This window comes from Natator depressus, chromosome 6, assembly GCF_965152275.1.
Source record: "Natator depressus isolate rNatDep1 chromosome 6, rNatDep2.hap1, whole genome shotgun sequence".
In the NCBI taxonomy this organism is placed as follows: domain Eukaryota; kingdom Metazoa; phylum Chordata; order Testudines; family Cheloniidae; genus Natator; species Natator depressus.
In genome coordinates, this window is record NC_134239.1 from 30099449 (window position 1) to 30119131 (window position 19683).

The following is a 19683-nucleotide window of genomic DNA, read 5'->3' on the forward strand; positions in this document are numbered from 1 at the left end:
CTGGAGTGATGATTCATAGTGCTAGGACACAGTTATTCCTTTATTATGCCTGGTTTTGGAATGCAATAAGTTTGGGCTGACTTCAGCACAACAGAGACTATAGACCTATTGCTCATTCCCCACTGTTATCAATAGATTGTGTTCCAGCTCAGTATAGAGCTCAAGAGAAATGGAAAGAAATGGGAAGTATTTTAATATCTACTTGCATATTAACTTTGACTGTGATGGGTTGGATCACAGAAACCCCCTGGGAGCAGCCACCTGATGTGCCAAGACTACTTCTGCTCCTGCTTTCCTGCCCAGTCAGCTTAGGACTTCAGTGCCCTGCCTGGTTTGAGCCAGACCTGCTAGCCTGCTGCAAACCCAGACCCAGGTCTGAACCACGTCCCCTAACAGCTGTAGGCTTAACTGAAAGAAGCTTACAGAAGTGTGCCTGTCTTTAACACTCAGATGCCCAACTGCCAATGGGGTCCAAACCCCCAAATAAATCCGTTTTACACTGTATAAAGCTTATACAGGGTAAACTCATAAATTGTTCACCCTCTATAACACTGATAGAGAGATATGCACAGCTGTTTGCCTCCCCAAATATTAATACATACTCTGGGTTAATTAATAAGTAAAAGTGGTTTTATTAAATACAGAAAGTAGGATTTAAGTGGTTCCAAGTAGTAACAGACAGAACAAAGTGAATAACCAAGCAAAATAAAATGAAGCACTCAAGTCTATGTCTAATCAAACTAAATACAAATAAAAACCTCACCGGTTCCAGTAAGCTCTATTTTACAGACTAGCCTCCTTCTAGTCTGGATCCAGCAAGCACTCACACCTGCTGTAGTTACTGTCCTTTGTTCCAGTTTCTTTCAGGGATCCTTGTGGGTGGAGTGGCTGTCTCCTTAGCGAGCTGAAGACAAAATGGAGTCAGCTGAAGACAAAACAGGCTTAAATAGACTTTCTCTTCTGGGTGGAGACCCCCCTCCTCTCTCCTATGCAAAGTCCAGCTCCAAGATGGAGTTCTGGAGTCACCTGGGCAAGTCACATGTCCATGCATGACTCTCAGTTTTCACATGCAGAAGCCATTGCCCACATGGTATCTTGAATGTCTCCAGGAAGACTTCTTATGTGGATTGGAGCATTCCAAGATGCATTGTTCCTTAAGTGCTTCTTGATTGGGCACTTAACTTTGCGAATTCCTTTCTCCAGGAACTGACCAAATGCTCTACTAAGGTTATTTAGAAATCAAGCCAGTACACAGCTAATATTCATAACTTCAAATACAAAAATGATACATGCATACAAATAGGATTAATAGATTCAGTAGATCATAACCTTTATATAGATATGTTATATCGCATATGTAGCATAGAACATATTCCAGTTATGTCATATATATCCATAAGCATATTTCCATAAAGTCTTATGGGGGGCACTGTCACAATGACCTTTCCCATTTACTGTCCATTTTAGATTTTTTGAAACAACACCACTGGGAAGCATCTTGAACAGATTTTCAGCTGATTGCAACACCATCGACCAGGTACAGAGACAAAATAAATCTGTTCTCCAGAAATGCATGCCAATTTTCCCCTATCATCTTCAGCCCAGAAAATGTCCTGTCTGAATGCCGCCATGTTGTGTTAAGATGGACTAAATCTCATTTAGCTATAACTGATCTGAAAATTTTGTTGTGTTTTTGAATGCATTTTATATTTGTTTCCATTATCATAGAATCATAGAATAGACTATCAGGGTTGGAAGGGACTTCAGGAGGTCATCTAGCCCAGCCCCCTGCTCAAAGCAGGACCAATCCCCAAATAAATCAACCCAGCCAGGGCTTTGTCAAGCCTGACCTTAAAAACCTCTAAGGAAGGAGATTCCACCACCTCCCTAGGTAATCCATTCCAGTGCTTCACCACCCTCCTAGTGAAAAAGTTTTTCCTAATATCCAAGCTAAACCTCCCCCACTGCAACTTGAGACCATTACTCCTCGTTCTGTCATCTGCGACCACTGAGAACAGTCTAGATCCATCCTCTTTGGAACCTCCCTTCAGGTAGTTAAAAGCAGCTATCAAATCCCCCCCCCGCCATTCTTCTCTTCTGCAGACTAAATAATTCCAGTTCCCTCAGCCTCTCCTCATAAGTCATTATGACTTGCAGTGTTCAGAAAAAGGGAATTCTGTTTTTAAAATCCATGCTGAAAAACTTGTTTGGTTAGAGGCTTTTCAGATGCTGAAGGGTCTTGGGTATGTTTTTTCTTCTGTAAAGAAATGTAAAGGGACACTGTGTTGTCTCAGGGTTGGAGCACTTGCGCCAGAATGAACTAAAAAGATGTTTAGAGCACCTCCAACTAAAGAGGGTACCTAGGATAGTCACAGGCCTTGAAGCTGACTGGTTATTAACCTCATCTCTATTGCTAGCTGTGCGACATGTATTCTTTTGGAGGAATGTGCTGTGCAATGTATGCGTGCAGAGGAGCCACATAAAAACACCATCAGTTTTCCCCAGAATCCATCAGCCAGTTCAGAAATGTTAATCTTCAAAGTTATGGTAACTTTTTGTGAGTGGGGGGAAGAAGAATGAGATAAGATGTTGACTTGTGTATTACTCCTTTGTTTGCCTTATCTTTGATATTAAATGTTCTTTATTTATCCAGCACATTCCTGCTACCCTGGAGTGCCTGAGCCGCTCCACTTTGCTATGTGTATCTGCTCTTGCTGTAATCTCCTACGTCACACCAATGTTTCTCATTGCCCTGCTTCCTCTTGCTATCATATGTTATTTCATCCAGAAATACTTTCGAGTGGCCTCAAGGTAAGAGCATTGACCGGGCTCATTCTGGTATTTAAAACGTACTCTGAAATTCATGATCTGGTACCAGGAAATAGAGAGTTTTAAATGGGGCCCTGCCAAGGCTGTATCCCTACATGAAAGCAAGTCAGGTCTATCACAGTAAAAATGTATCATTTTACAGCTGCATTGTTTATAACTATTAAATTAGAATTTCTGAGTGGGAGAAAAGTTTGATTCTATCATTAAACCAATGACCATACCAGAATTCACAATCCACAAAACAAGGGCCAAATGCTAGCCTCTCCGGTGAGGTTGAGCCTTAGGAGAAGTGTGAAGATATAGCAGCTAAGCAGAAATGGCCAAAGGCATTTAGCTTGACCAAGGCAGATGGAAATGAAAAGTTCAGGGATCAAGGAGAAAAATTGAGGGGTGGAGCTTACTCCGCATCTGTACCACGATTGCCTCTAAAAGATGCAGCACTCTCACCCTCAGTTGCTATTAGATGCCATCAGGCCCATAAAGCCACTTAGATCCCCTCTCCACAGTGTTCAAGGAGTGCTAGTGGAAGCGTTCTGCCTAGATCCTGCATATGTACACAAATTGAGAAGGGGCTACCTGTGCCCTTTCCCACTTCCTACAGGACTAAACAGAATTTAACTTTACATAGATCATCAATGCCTACATTGATTTGGTGGTTATTGCTAAGCAGTGTAGCAAAAATTAATTGCTTATATTCATTTGAGTTAGTTGAAGCCAGAATGGTGTTTCAGAAGTAAATCATTCCACATGAGAAACTGGAATGTAGGAACAAGGTGCATGTTGGGGTGAATTGCAGTAAGACCTCTCAAAGCTCCAGAACTGTGTGTTTGCGTTTAGTAAGAACGATCCTCCTGCTTTTCTAGGAGTATCTGTCTTAGTGCAAGAGTCCCATTAGCAACATCTCAGAGTCTTTGCATTTGAAATTCTGCCATTTTAGGCTCACAGGCATGAGATTCTGTTCTGTAGATGTTCCATTGTACTCCCCAAGACACTGTAGTGCTTATTTCAAAAGGATCACTGTATTATTAAAACTGATTTTCTTTTTAAAATTGTTTCCAGGGACCTGCAACAGTTGGATGACAGCACCCAGCTGCCATTACTTTGCCATTTTTCAGAGACTATGGAGGGTTTAACCACTATACGAGCTTTCAGGTATATTTTTTAGAAAAAAATTGTATTGTGTTTTGATATATGCGAGACATAGGATACATGTCATGAATGAAATGTTCAACCTACCCTTAACTAGGCACCCACTTTTGCACCTACGGTTTGTAGGTGCAGATAATTATGGTTTGGGTCACTTAGAAGTTTAAGTACCTCACTGCATCAGTAAATGGAGTTCTTGGACACTTAAGTGATCTAAAATGTGGATGCCAATAATTTTAGGGGGGGGTAAAATTGCACCCGCAGTTATTTGATCCACACTTGCAAGAATGGAGGCTGGTGGCTACAAATCTGGGCATTTATGAAGAATTTAAATTACAATACAACGATCTTTTAAGTCTTTGCTTGCCTGACTGGTCCTTGTCCATAACATCTATTTAGACTTTTGGAAACAGCTGAGGAAGATCTAATAACACACCTGAGTTGTGCTTCTGTATTACAAATATAATATTCTCTCTGGTGTGCCAGTAAAAGTTCTGCCAAACCTACCAGCTGCTTCCCCAAACCAACATTATCTCTGTCATTTCTAGGTTGAGTCAAAGTTGAGTCTTCCGAGCCCCGTCTCATCTACACATACACATATGTTGCAAGTTAACATTGCTGCTAACAACTCACCTTTGGAATTCTATAATTCTTTGTGGTCATTCCTGTACAACCTTAATGTTTCATTTACATAATTGTATAATACTTTTCATCCACAAAGTTATGAACCTATAGGGTCTTTAGCATTTAATTTCCTTTCTTTTCTGTTTAATTTTTTAAAGAACAGAACAAATGGAGATCAAAAACATATTGCCTGTATTTAATTATGTTAGTATTTAAATTGTCCCAATCAGGCTTTGAACTTCGTAGCTGAATGAGAGTACAGTATGCTGGCATATTGCTGCTGTTTGGAGAACAGCATAGTATTTCTCAGTATTAATTATTATGATTATGCTTGTTATTTAAGTGCCAACAGTCTTCTCTAGTTTATTGGTATGTGTTCTCCTGTGTGCCCCATTAAGGAAATGTATTATTCCATTCTGGTTTCTAATCCTTGCTTTTCTCTTTGTCTCTTATCCCAATCCTCTTCTACTCTGGCAGAAATTAACAGATGTTGTGACCATTAGTGCTGCACTGCTTAAGAGTTTTGCTACAATAAATCACTCCTAATACCACCTCACTGATACCCTTCATTGTTTAGTACGCTCCCTCGTGATCCCCCATCCCCAGTCACCATGAAATGAACTGCTCCAGCAAAGCCTGTTCAGAATTTAGGGAGCCTCATGTTTGCGATTTCATCAGCTTGAAATCCCAGAATAACTGATGAATCTTTGACCCAAACAGCAGGAGACATTCAGTAGGTTTTGTATTCCGTCTACATGCCAAGCTTCTGTGTCAGCTTGTACCTTGGCTATTTTTAGGAGTATATTGCTTTTCAGCTGCATATTGAGTAGTAGCAGTGGCATTTGAAGTTTAGACATTAAAGCTTGAACAAAGTACCCAGCTCCTACGTTCCTAAAAATAACACAGTAATATAGGAGGAATCCAGCCATAGGGCTAGCAGGTACCAGTTGTTCCTGTGGCACCCTTACTGTCCTATATTTTTTCTGGGCCATTTTGAGCAATTTATAAAAATCCAGGAATTATATCAGAAAGACAAAGCTGCTGTCGCTGCAGCCACAAAGAATCCTTCATCAAGTATCCTGGGTGTAAATATACCATCTCCATATGTTGTCTGGTGTATAAAGGACTTTGACATGGTCTGTCCTAAATAATAAATAAAATGTAAGCAAGGTTTCCCCATGGAAGGGTTTCACTTTAGGGACAATTTCTGTAGTGAGATTCTGAGAAATTTGCAGCACTCTAATGACAAATTGTACTCGTCAGCAATTGCACCGCCCACACACATTCCACCGCTGACTGCACACTGCCAGAATCCCTAGCGTTTTATAGTGTCATGACCACTGGGATAATCTGTGAACAGCCTGGACATTTTAATAAAGAAGGTCTGTGATTTTTTTAAAGGTAATTACTTTTTAGCCTGTACCTGGAAGGGGATACAGGAATATTGGTAATTGACACGCAGTAAAACTTCACTAATACTCGGGCTTTATCATTTGTACAAAATGTTGGCTGTCTCTCTCCTCATGTCGGTGTAATGATTTGATAACAGCTGTATTTTATAACCAAGGCTTCATTTCTTTTACAAAATATTTTACAGTCCATTTACTGGTATGCTGTGAAGTATTATTAGTAACTATCGAAATAAATGTACAAAGTGCGTGTTTTGGTATATTACCCTGGCTGATTTGAGTACTAGCTAAGACCCTGATCCTGAAAAGCACTAGAGTGGGCAGTCTGCTGCATCCACATGGAGCCCCACTGACATCATTGCAGGATCAAGGCCTAATGCAGAAGTTTCACTAACTAGCAAATGTTCTTCCAGTTGTTAGTGTACATCAGCGTAGTTCTACAGTAGTAAATGTAAAACAGACTTGCTGTATTTAACAGCCTTTGTACTCTGCGGCTGGTTTATTTTGAAGAGAGAAAAACTGGTTTATAAAAGTCTTATTGCTACTTTTATTGATTGTAGTTCAGGGGCTCCCACAATGTACTGGGCATTGTCTATGCACAAATTAAGAGACAGTCGCTAACACTGTGGGGTCTTGATCCATGACTGGGGCTCCTAGGCACTACTGCAATACAAATAGCAAATAACCCACTCGATTTTATATGGTCAGTGAAAAGAGGAGTTGTGTTTTCTGTACAGCTAACACATCTTTCAATTGCTCACTCTCTTGCTCTCTCTCTTGTGCACGCGTGTGCGTGCACACACTTTCTCAGACTCTTATCTTTTTCTTTATTTCAAGCCACCTTCCTCACTGCTGCCATGGTAGTGAATGACTAGCCAGAGTCTGTTGTCGTTTATAAATTATAGTTTTAATATGAACTGCCCAGCTAGCCAATGTTAGTCCCAGAGTCCTATTTAAAATGTCAGCTCCATTTAAGAATTTAAGAAGATAGCAAAATCTTATTTGTTCCTAAAGAAAGGACATTGTGGCTGAGGGATGATTGCATATGGTCATGTTTAGGACACTCGGGAGGTTCCAGTTCTTGAACTGTTGTGTGATGCAGACCTTTAAAATTAAAGTTTTATCTATAATTAGAAGCTGTGGCAGCATGCTGCAACTTACAGCTCCACAATTTGGACATGCAAATTCTGTTTGTGTGTGTCTAACATATACACTCCACCATCTGGGTATTCAGATTAAGAGGCTGGGTTGAATTGCTCTTAAAAATACAGCCTATTAAATGCTTTTGCTTTTTTTTTTTTTCACACTTTTCCAAGGCCTCATGACACACAATGACTCCTTGCTTTGCCATTTCTGTTTTGAAGGTATGAAGGCCGGTTCCGACAGAAGCTTCTTGAATATACAGATTCCAACAATATTGCTTCCCTTTTCCTTACAGCTGCCAATCGTTGGCTGGAAGTCCGCATGGCAAGTACATTACGCTGTTTGGGGCGGGGGAGGGTGGTGTTATGCTTCGCTTTGATCCTGGCACTCCATTGATGCATATGAGTTATCCAGCCTATACCTTTGCCATGTACATGTCTTTTTAATGAAAATTTGCCCAAGTTACCCCATCGATGAAAGTCCAATGTAGTGCAAGAGGGGAGGAATTATTCCAGAGCAGGAATAGGATTCATGGCCCTTTTTTGCCTGCCTCCCCACCTCCGCCCTTCCCCTTTTGGGGAGGAATGATCAGAGCAAAAGATCCTCTAGCTGTGCTGTCTATCAAGATCCCGCAGGGGGCTGCGCATGTCAGTACACCTGGGCTTCATCCATCCAGCTACCCGTGCTGAGGTTCCACTGTATTGGGTGCTTTCCGCACCAATTGGGTGTGTGAGGATTTGGGCCTACGCCCTTCCTGAGTCAGCCAAAGGACAGGGCTATTGCCTTTTGTGTTCTTCTTCCCTTTGTAGTGCAAGTACAGCAGGTAGGTGAAAGAAATTATCTGTTAAAAATGAGTCTTCAGGAAGGCAATACAGAGAGCTTCTTATGCTGTGTGGTGTTGGCATTTGTATCTGTTTCTGCAAGGCACCAATGTAACAAAGCTGCTGCTAGTCATGTTATAAATGTGTGATTCTTCCATATACATTACAAGTATATCAGTGTGTATATTTCATGTCAATCTGCACATTAATTTTAGACTTTCACATATATTGGTATATTTGCCACCTAAACTCAGTTTTTTTGGTGACTCAGAGGAAAGAGAACTAGCCTGTATCCTACTCAGCAAATAAGGAATAATAATGAAGAAGCATCTAGAGATGATCGAGATCCTGTTGTACTAGGCACTGTATAAACATAGACTACATCTACACTGGCAACTGGACATGGTCCAAGCACATGGTTGTGCCAGAACTCCCCTAGCATCCACATCTAAACCCCAGAAATACAGGTTTCAAGACCTGTCCAGGGAAAGAATGCTAGTAGACCTGAGGGGAGTGGGTATGAACATGCCTCGGGCTGTCGCATGGCCCCGTACCCACGCCAGTGCGTAGAGTGGATGGGGTAAGGGGCGTGTCTTGAGTTCAATAGTCCTTCAGTCCTGTTCCCACAATGTACTGAACCCTTTCCTGCCTGACCCTTATCCAAATCGATAAAGGTCCCTGCCTCCTCGTTCTCACCGGTAGCAGTGAGCTGCACTGACCCCTTCACAACAGTTTTCCACTGGACTCTCTTCATCAGTACAAGTGAACATGTTCCACGAGCTGCCGCCCAGTCAGCCAACCACACCCAGGTCCCAATAAATGTGTGGTCAGAGTTCACCATTTTCCACAACATCTCCCACAGCATCAGGATCTTACACCTGTAACTGAAAGTTTCAGAGAGGCTGGTGCAGGTGGGCATTCACTGTACTCTGGCCCACTCCCAGGAAGGAATAAAGCACCTGAGGCTCTGGTATCAGAAGGCAAAAGACTCCACCAGTCGCTCCAGGAGAAGTCCTCCAATCTGCCTATCCTTCAAGGAGCTGAACCAAATGTTCTCCCAGGCTCCCGCTACTGAGCCTGTGGTGATGCACGACTCCCTCCTCAACCCCCACCAGCCTCATCAGCTGATGGGATGGTGATGAAGGCCATGGTGTGGAGATGGTGGGGACTGCAGAGGAGGAGGCCTTGGAGAAAGAAGAGCATGTCATCCTGCACGCCTGCAAGGAGAAGATGGCTCAGCAAGCCCCTCCTGATGAGCAAGAGGAGAACCTCTCTACTCAGCAGCAACTAGAACCTGAGGCTGGTAAGTTAAACCCCACCCTCACCCAGATGGTCCCCAACCAAGATACAACTGTAAATTCACCATTTTATTGAACAACCATAAACCACTACAAAGCTTTTTTGCAGAAGCTATAGAGCGGATTATTCGTGAACTAACCTATTGCCCCTGGGTATGTGAGTTTATTGGCCAACAGGCTGACAAAGACGGAGGGGGTGGAAAGATCCAGCTGTGGGGACAGGACATTTTGTACTAGATGAATGGTTCTCCAGAGTTATAGCTCCTTTCAAGATTGCAAACTTTCACTACAATAATCCCTCCCCGCAGTTGCACAACAAACACATGGAAGCTGTGCAGAACTGGGCTTTGGTGTAGTATCAGGATCGGTTATGTACAGGAAAAGAGAAGGGGAGCCTTTGCTTCTCTGAGGAACACAACAGCAGCCCTCTGTCGCAGTATAAATGTTTTCGAACACTACCCTGCGCTGGTGTCCTGCCTCTCCCCCCTCAGTGCTGTGCTCCATAAGCCGGGAGAAAGAGTCTGGGATCTGTGCTGGTGGCTGCACAAACAATCCAGTTTCACTTTGCAGTAGGGAGGTCATTGGTTTGCAGCCTTGATCAAGAAGTTCAGGGAACACAGTACAGGTGCGATGTCCCTCTTTCTTTCCCTGTTCCTTTCTCCCCTCTTTGTTGGATAAAGGGAAATGATTTCCTGGCTTGGAGATGGGTGGGCATTTGCAGTGGTTTGCTTCTCCCCCTCCAAGCAGGCTCAGTCTGATATCTTGGACTGTAGTCTGTTTCCATTCAGATTGTCTCCCAGTCCTGTAAGCATAGGTCAAAAAAATTTCTGGTGCAGCAGAAACTCCAAATGGTTTCTTAAAGTTCAAAAGCAGCACAAATGTGCTTGGCCCACCTTCAGAGTTCACCAAACCCTCCTGTTCAGTGATACCAATAGGATGACAAGTAGCACAAACATCTCTCTGTCACAGATTGGCAGATCCCCACCACGGGACTAGAAATCTATCTCCCCTTTCCAGTCTGGTAATTTTAAAACTACTAGGTTCTCCAGTCGAGGGCCAGCCTTAAAAGAAGGAATTAAGAACAGTTACTACTGCCCCAGAAATAAATGCCCCCACCAGCCCAATCATATGCTTTAAGACATTAATTTTTTAAAAACCATTAGTTGATGCTAACTGCCATTTTCAGCAGGTGCTCCTTTCTTGGGGGCGGCAAAAGTTGTCTGAGAATCAAGGATACTAAAACAATCATGTTCCTGAAATGCTGAGAAGTATCACTATTGTGACCTCCCACAGCAGTGTTATGTTATGTTATGTGGGGGGATTTCTTCCCTGCTTTCCAAGGAAAGATGAAGTATAGTGCTGCTCTTGTGATTGACTTGGCAGGACCTTCGTCTGAGAAGAGTGAACCCATTCTGCCTGGAATCCAGGAGCAGCAGCCCAGGGCAGTAGGGGCAGACAAAGGATGACACTGGATGATGTGCTCATTGGGGTCGACAGAAGGAGCCAGGAGAAGTTTGACTTTAAGGGCAAGAGAGGAATGGGCTATTGGGCTGGAGCAACAGTCTATGGAGTGGGAGGAACGTTTTTTCCAAAGGCAGGAGTCATTAATGATCTGGTTCCTGGAGGAGGACACATGGTACAGGGGATGGGAGTTGCCCAAGGGGACTGGGAGCACGCCCTTTTGGAGTCTCTGATATAAGGGGAGGTGGAATGGATTCAGGTCCTGCCTGCCGCAGTAGCTGTGCCAGTATCCATAAACTGGCACCTCCTCCTCCAGCTACTACTCCTCCTGCACCTGCAGCCCACCATGCTGCTGAGTTAGGGGACCCAAACCCCACCCTCTGTGATGGGGGTGGGAGGCTGCAAGACTCCAGGCCCAATACTCTGTACTGGCACCCAAAACCCCTCCCGGGGAAGTTCTGTGACCGTGGAGGAGGGAAACAATGAGCCCAAGACTGCCTGAAGGCCAGCGTGTGTCTAGCCCCCAAACCCCATTCGGGAGACATCCCTTCCCCCCTCGCCCCCCTGAATGTTTTAAAGACATTCCCCCTCCTTGTACAAAGTAGGGGAAGATCAGGGCCAGGAAGATGGGGCCATAGGGAATAAAGTTTTAACATTCTTCAGGAAGTCTGATCCATTCCATTTTCATTCACAGTTCTTTTAAAAAAATGTTCAGAGTTATGCTACATGTACTAGTTTCAATAAATGTTAGTTTCTTTTACTTGTGTGTGGACCTGTCATTTGGGCTTTGGTAAAGATACAGTGTTTTTTCCCTTTCAGTTTTGGGCTCTATCAGTCAGTGCTTTGAGTCATATAACTCTCCGGGGTAGAAAACTGCAAAGTCCAGTCTGACCCTCCCAGAACCACCCCCACCCCCCAAAACTCTCCCTGTCCTGGTATATGTGAATATAAGTAAGCTGGAGACATGTTGGAAGAGCAGTGTGCATGGAAATAACAAGTAATTTTATTAACTTGGGCCAGGGGAGTGGGGAGGAAGAGAAGGTGGGTAAATCCCCACACAATCACAGTCACCAGAAATGAGATGTAAAAGCCCCTCCCACCCGCTTCATCAACTGTCCTCAAGGTCCTTCAGACACTGAGTAATCCACCTGAACTGTGGTCTGGCTAACAGTTGTGAACATTAACACAAAATGAAAGAACAATAAGTGTAAGAGCAATTTATCTGGCCAGATACCATCTGCAGGCCAATCACAGACCAGAAGGTGCTATACCTGCGGAGGTGCCCTGCCCCAGTTACCTGTAATGAGTCATTACCTAAACAATCGGCTAATGACAGTCAGTGGGAGGGTAAAAAACCTGTGTTGAAACACAAGTGAATGGGAATGTTCCCTCTTTTATTTTTACAGTAGATGCATGGGGTGTGGCACTTTGTTTGGGACCAGGCTGCAGTTACCTACCTGCCCGCCCATTCATCCATAATGTAGGCACAAATTGCATCCTTGGTTTCCCTGGCCCACTGTGGTCCAGCACCAGTATGAACATTCACTGGATCAAGCTGCTCCGTAAAGGTTTTGCAAGCCCATCTTGTCCTGTACACAGTCTGTCCTAAAGTACTCACCTTTAATCTCACAAATGTTATGAAGGGCACAGCATGCCACAATAATGCAGACGGTGTTGGCTACACTGGGCTCCAACCAAGAGCATAAGCATCATCAACAAGCCTTCAGCCATTCAAAGGTGTTCTCCACTATCATCCTGCAGCTGTTTAGTTTGAAGTTGAATCTCCATTTTGGCAGGTGCTTAAAGCTGGGCTAGGGTTTCATTAGGCGGTGTGGGAGCGAGTATGTGGGGGTCCCCCAGAATAACTGTGGGCAAAGAGAACCACATTGCTTCTGGGGAATAAAGTCCCTTCCTCCCCCTTCAAGTACAATCCCAATCTCCTCAGTACTCAGTGTCATGGCCTGTCCTATGTGTTGGACAGCATTCAGGAATTTGCTTTTGTGGTCCTCTAAGCCTTTAAGAACGAGTGAGTAGTAACCTTTTCAACTGAAGTACTCACTTGTGCCTTTCAGTGGGCAAAGTATGGGGATGTGGGTGCCATTGATGGTGTTTCCAAATTGCACGTGGCCATTCTCTGGGACCCCACTATAATTTCTGGAACTTTGGTGATGGCAACCACATGTGGGTAGATGAGTGCATGGATGGTTTCACAAACCTGCACCACCACAACCCTCACAGTGGTTTGGCACTGGCTGATAGCTGTCTGATGTTGCCAGCTTCCAGAGGGCTATAGCCATCTGCTCCTGCACTGGGATGGGTCTCCAAACCCTTGTGTTCTCCCACTGTAGGGTTGGGGCCAGCTCTTCATGGAGCTCCATGAATGTTGGCTTCCTCATCCTGAAGTTCTGTGGCCACTGGTCATCATCTCAAGTTTCCAACACTATGTAATCCCACCACACGGTGCTGATTCTCCTGGTCCAGAAGTGGTGGCCTCCCATGGACTTACAGTTGCAATGCTGGTAGTCCTCTGTGTCATGGGGCAACAGTGGATTACTCTCCATCCAGGCCACCATTCTTTGGCTTGTGAGAGAGGTCCGAATCCTTTCACCCAAAATTGTCACCGGTCCTGTATTGCAATGCACTCTCATTTGTCTCACAAGAAGGAGCAGGGTACCATCGGTCACTTGTGCCATGTCTTCCACCAGTTGGGCAGGAGAGGGGTGAGTGGGAGCTCCCATCACCAAATGTGTGAAGGCATCTGCAGTCCCACCAACACACAGCAAGGCAGATCCTAGAATGTATCCTGTGACTCATAGAGCCTTGGGATATTGCCCCTGAAATACTAGTGCTAACCTTGCCTACCCAAAAAAAGCTGTGTGGACATGGGTATTCCCAGGTTCAGCGTATACACCCGTGTCCAGCACAGCATATTTGGACACTGTGCAGGTGTGGGTTATGTGGGCAAGTGTACACACAGCCTTGTACCTTTGTCCAGTTGCCAGCATAGATGTGGCCATAGAGGAGGCCAGTCCCTGCCCCACTGACTTCCCATTCTAAAGTTTTTATCTGTATGCAAAAATTGTACCACTTTAACTATACCAGTTCCATAACCTCTAGTGTGGACACAGTTTTTCAAGTATAGCTTATTCCTGTAAATGTAGGGAATAAGCTATTCTAATGTATGGCACCTTTATATTATGGGTATAACTGAATCTATACTAGGCATTGTATCAGTATAACTATTTCAGTAAAACATCACACACCTAACTGAAATAGTTATATTGGTACAAAAATTACATGTAGACCGAGCCTAATTTAAGATGGGATGGGGACACAACAGTGGATACAACCGACAATATCAAGAAGTAAGAGAGGAGTCATGGGACACTGCAACAAAAATGGGGGTTAAACGGCCATCTCTATCCACAGATTATTTAAAATCTTCTGCATGTGTTTCAGTCTTAGCCATATAAAGGGTTTATTGTTTCAAACTGAACTTACCGAAACATTTGCATGGTGTGTGTGTGTGTGTCTCTCTCTCTCTGTGTGTGTGTGTGTGTGTGTGTGTGTTATATATATAGATATAGTGATGGAGCTTATTCATATTCCTTCAGGAGTACATTGGAGCGTGTGTGGTTCTCATAGCAGCTGTGACTTCTATTACCAATTCCTTGTACAATCAGCTCTCTTCAGGACTTGTGGGTTTAGGACTAACCTATGCTCTTATGGTAAGTTAAATCATGCATTGAGTGGCTTCCCACACACACACACTGCCTTCTTCAGGACACAAAGATGGGAAGGACAGAAGGTGCTGTTTACACATCCTTATTGGGAAGCTGTAAAAACACTGAAATAGTACATTAACTTCAATTCACGTTGCGTGGGTGATATGTTTGTTAAGCATATTCTTTTCTGAGTTCTTAAATCCCATGTAAGTAATATATATTGCAGTTATTAATAAATATATCAAAATGTTATCATTCATACTAATTGAAAAGTAGTATTACTAGATCACTAATTTACTCACCATTATGCTGCAGTCTCTCATTCTAGATATTCAGGCTTTTCTGTAAAAAAAAAAAAAAAAAAAAAAAAAAAAAAGTTATCTCTCTCTCTCTCTCTCTCTCTCTCTCTCTTAGCTTTTATTTTCTTTTTGAATATTGGCATGCAGCACCATAATACCAGAGCACCATGACTAGAATATTTAACTTGCAACCAGTCTTACCACTGTGTTAATGTGCACCAAATGTTTCATTCAGTGGTCCAGCTTATTAAGACTTTGTACTCTGAATAAACTTCACCGAAACAGTTGAAAAGCTGTCTTGGAGGAATGGAAGTTGCTTGGTGGCCTAATAGTGTTATGCTGTTTCTTTTCCAGTATTTCATATTAGCAAAAAGTGAAATTTATTTATTTATATTATTTCAGGTGTCTAATTACCTGAACTGGATGGTTCGTAACCTGGCTGATATGGAGATCCAGCTGGGAGCAGTGAAAAGGATCAATGGCCTTCTAAAAACAGAAGCTGAAAATTATGAAGGGCTCCTTTGTGAGTGTGGTATAGTATCGCTGCAGAAAACAACTCGTTAAATATTTAATGATTCACAGTGAATTGCCATAAATAACTTATTAGAGCATTTAATGAATTGATGAATTGATCACAAGTGGGTTTTTATGCTCCGGGTACAGCTCCTTCACAGATTCCTCAGAACTGGCCTGACAGAGGTGAGATCCAAATACAGAACCTGAGTGTCCGGTATGACAGCAACCTAAAGCCAGTCCTAAAGCACGTCAGTGCTCACATCTCTCCAGGGCAAAAGGTAAAAAAGCGGAGATGATTTGAGAAATGACTCTTTCCCCGGTCAGACCAGCTTGTAATAGAAACCACAGAGTGGTGAGAACATACTGAGCTATTTTTTATTAATGATTTCCAAAGTTTTTCCTCCACCAAGTTTTTCTTCCTCCAAAATAATATACTCCAGTCCTGATCCCTTATACCGGTTTCTTTACAGTTTTGCTCTGATGCCTTCAAAAATGTGTACCGTTACAGTGATGTACAGTGCTGCTTAATCTTCTGGTGCTCCGCTGTGGGACATAGGGCCCCAAAATAAGGGACACTGACACTTGCAATGTGAGATATACACTCTATCATTCCCAAATGGCTCCCCTACCCCATCCCTTCATTGGTCATGTCTCCCCACTTGTCCCTTTCCCCTCAATCTTCTTTCATCTCCTTAATCTTGTGTGTCAGTGTCCCATCGTACAATGGACTCTCCCACCCAGACACACCCCCTCTGGGGTTCTAAGCTTTGCTGGCAGCACTAGCCAACCCTCCTTGTGCTCCAGAAGGACTCCCTGTGACCCACTGTTCCCTAGCATCCCCATGGAGGGCCAGCCAAAATCTAACCCTGAATGTCAATTTCTCTTTTAAAAGACAGAAGGGCGAAAATGTGGCCTCTGCTGAAGAGAATTCAGTTTTGTCATTGACTTCAGACGGGGCCGGAATTTCACCCCAAGATGTTTGTTACAAATGCCCTGTACAGATACTTCTCCTTCCTACTCATTTAATGTTCTACTCGTCTTGTTTCTGTGTTGTAGATTGGAATCTGTGGCAGAACTGGCAGTGGGAAATCCTCCTTCTCTCTCGCCTTTTTCAGAATGGTTGACACCTTTGAAGGTAGGCTCACAGCTGTTCCCTCCTGTCATGGTTAGATCCCTGGGGAAGCAACTTTGAACCTTGTTCATCTGACCCTAGCAGTCGTGAATTACAAAGACGGTAAAACTGTGCGAGGCATTGTTGCTGGGCTTATTCCAAGTAAGGGACCATCTGTCTTTTGTCAGCTTCTGCCATATTGATAACCCAGGTCAATATAAAATCTCATTCAATGTGATCAGTGTTTTCTAACGCCATCAGCAGCCTCAGGCAAGTGTTTCCATTAAAAACAGAAAAAGACTTCAAATGTGTATTTTTTTTTAAAAAAAAAATCCATATTCTGTCTCAATATTGATTTCCTATAGGGCCTGAACCTGCTTCTTTTGAAGTCAATAGCAAAATTCCTATTGACTTCAGAGAGAGCAGGATTGAGCCTTTAATTACAGTTATTTCCAGAAGTAGACTTGCATGTCATTTTTCTTAAGCGTTTACCAGCACGCATTAAAGGGGTAGGCAAAGGTGCAGAGGCAGCATATTTCTGTCTCCAGCACAAACCAACAAGCATAGTATTTATCAGTGGCAGGGAGGGTTGAAAAGATATGCTATAGTGCAGGTTACTCCAAGGACAGAATTGTTCAGGGCTCCAAGGATAACCTGGAGCTTTTGCTACCCACGCTGTGTCCAAACAGGTGATTACTTCCATCTCAAAATCCCTTCCCATCACTGCACAATGCTATGATCTCCTTTGTGAAGCAGTATTTCCAGGGCTGATGTGTAAGAATAGCAAATAGTACCTCCTGGGTCTACTATGAGCACAGAGGCTACTTGGGGAATTGTCATGTGCACCAGTCTGAGTTAGATGTCTCTATTTCAACTCATCTGGAAATAATGTTCATTTGCCTGTTACTCTGAATACAGGCACAATGGAGTAGTCCTCATACACCCCCTATGTCATGCTAGTGAAAAGAACTTTCGTCCCCCTAAGCTGCAAGTGCATATTAGCTGCCATTCAGAGGAGGTGGGCTATCTCCCTGTGAATATTCTTAGGGCCAAAATCTCTGTTCACTTCTCAGCAAAATATGGGTATGTTCTTCTGTAGAAGCACCATTCATTTGCAGTCCATTTCTGGTTGGCCTATCCACATACAATTCCTGCACAGCCATCCCCTCTGACTAACACTTGCCAGAGCAAATCAAGCAGGGCAGGAAGCCTAGAGGGCACAGGAAGATCTGGAGGGCAAGTGCTAAAGCTTGAGGAGCACAGTCCTCATCCTCTATGCCCTGCTCTAGAATGTCACAAACAAACTTTTCATGACATTTTCACATGGGGAGGAGAGGAGAGGGAGGGAGGAAGAAAGAAAGAAAGAACCACTCATGATAGAGGTTAGTCACATCACTTAATGCACTTCTGGAAGGCACTTGCATATGGTTGTGATGGAGGGGCTACAGGAACCTGACTAGAACAGAATAGAATTGGATCCCTCTGTGGCTTGGGGCATGGACAACTCATGGACGGCATACAGAGTGTGAACCTTAGAGACCTGAAGGGAAGAAGTTTCGCCCTGCACTTGCCCTTCTTAACAAATGCACCTTAGCTATGTTCTCAGGTATCTTTATGACCTTGCACTAAATCAACATCTGATCATTTATTCTGGGTTATTAGACATCCTGAAAATTAAATATATAATTATTTGTGTGGCTCTTCTCATTGTTCAGGGCTAGTGTCCTCTCTGACCCCTTCCAGGTCTTTCTGTGTGCATCCCTCCAGGTGCTAGGCTTTTGCCTCTTCTGGAGTGGAATCCCCTGGCTCTCCCACTTTCAGAGTGGGCCCAAGGCTACAATAACCCAATTACCAACTGTGATTGTTCAGCAGGTCTGACTGGGTTCAGCTACCTGCAAGTCTTCCTTTTGCGAGCCCTGACCAGTGGTATATACAGTAACCCACTACAGCCTTTTCTAAACAAAGCATTGTTTAATCACAGGAACAAAGCACAACAAGAGAAAAGGGAGCTTAACACAATAAAAGGTGTATACACATACCTACCTGACCTAAAGCTTAGGTAGGCAGAGCTTGACCTAAACATCCCAGAGAGTGCTGGGGACCAAACTGAAACCCTAGAGGTCAGGGGATGGGGTTTCAGTCTGTTCCCCAGCACTCTCACCCCCTGTGCTTCAGGGACTTCATCCTTCCTAAAAGTTCTTTATTCCATTTTGCTGGCTGTAGTCCCCCCACGCCCCACCCCCACTTACCAAGCCAGACTGTTGAACTCATCAGCATAGCTGGATGTAAAACTTCAAAGTGATTGACACCAGCATTGTCCTTTAAGTATAGTAAATAGGGCAGTCTGAAGCTATTGTCCCCTTTCCTGTGTGCCTAACCTCTTCTTGAATTGACCCCTTGTAATCATATAGCAAACCACACAATAACCAACAAACAACCAGATGGGACATACTATATTCATAAAATGTAACAGGCATCTTCCGTGATTTAGTCTCAAGGGAATTGCACTCGCTGCTTATCAGTAACTCGTTTCACTGGTGAATAAAGTAATATGTAGCCCATGGGTTAGTCTTGCATGCTTCTCTGTAATATCATGCAAACTAAAATCAAGTTGTGTTGTTGGCTGCTAGCTACATGATGTGATGAACAATCTAGCAGACTCTCAATGTTCTTTTGAATAGGGAGGATTATCATTGATGGCATAGACATTGCAAAGCTCCCTTTACAGACGCTAAGATCCAGGCTGTCCATCATTCTCCAAGATCCTATTTTGTTCAGCGGTACAATCCGGTAAGCATAAAGCAGAAACAACAAGAAACAGCTAGGGTTTGTGTTATCACAGATTATGATTTTCACAGAGAGAGCCCCAGCAAACAATGCATTTAAAAGGCCTCATGCTCCACTACCTTTAATTAAAAGAGGGGAGCATTGTCTTCTCTGTGTGCTCCTCCCCACATCCTCTTCAGACCCCGGGGAGCCCTTCTAGAACAACTGCACCTGGTCAGTGCTCCACAGTGTGGGAGGGGTTCTCCTTAAGGTGGGGCCTGGGACTAGTCACTGTCTGTGACCTGCTACCCTCAGGATCCAGTGGGTTTGCCAGCCGAAGTCAGCTCAGGAGATTGTGAGACTGGCATTCACCAGCCCTTTAGAGGTGAAGTGGGGAAGATGTAGGTGAGGGGGACGACAGCCATGGCACATAACAAAGGAGACTGGAAGGGAACCAGAGAAGCCATGTAAATGGAGTACAGGTTCTGTTGATTTGGAGCTTAGTGCTCTGTTAGGTTTCCAGGACCTTGCCCCA

General features: G+C 43.7%; 1 protein-coding gene across 11 annotated transcripts in view; it reads left to right on the forward strand.

The window, feature by feature from the left end:
• ABCC8 (ATP binding cassette subfamily C member 8) overlaps positions 1-19683 on the forward strand; it is a 138113-nt gene that overhangs the window by 111064 nt on the left and 7366 nt on the right. For 9 of the 11 annotated variants that reach the window (XM_074954916.1, XM_074954914.1, XM_074954922.1 and 6 more), the window contains 9 exons: positions 1468-1537; positions 2654-2811; positions 3889-3981; positions 7373-7475; positions 14346-14459; positions 15158-15278; positions 15419-15549; positions 16328-16406; positions 19064-19172. In XM_074954916.1, coding sequence (XP_074811017.1) covers positions 1468-1537; positions 2654-2811; positions 3889-3981; positions 7373-7475; positions 14346-14459; positions 15158-15278; positions 15419-15549; positions 16328-16406; positions 19064-19172 — 978 coding nt within the window. Of the gene's footprint in view, positions 1-1467; positions 1538-2653; positions 2812-3888; positions 3982-7372; positions 7480-8920; positions 9276-10653; positions 11262-14345; positions 14460-15157; positions 15279-15418; positions 15550-16327; positions 16407-19063; positions 19173-19683 lie in introns of those variants that run through there. The other 2 variants (XR_012639854.1, XR_012639853.1) reach the window with 2 other exon arrangements.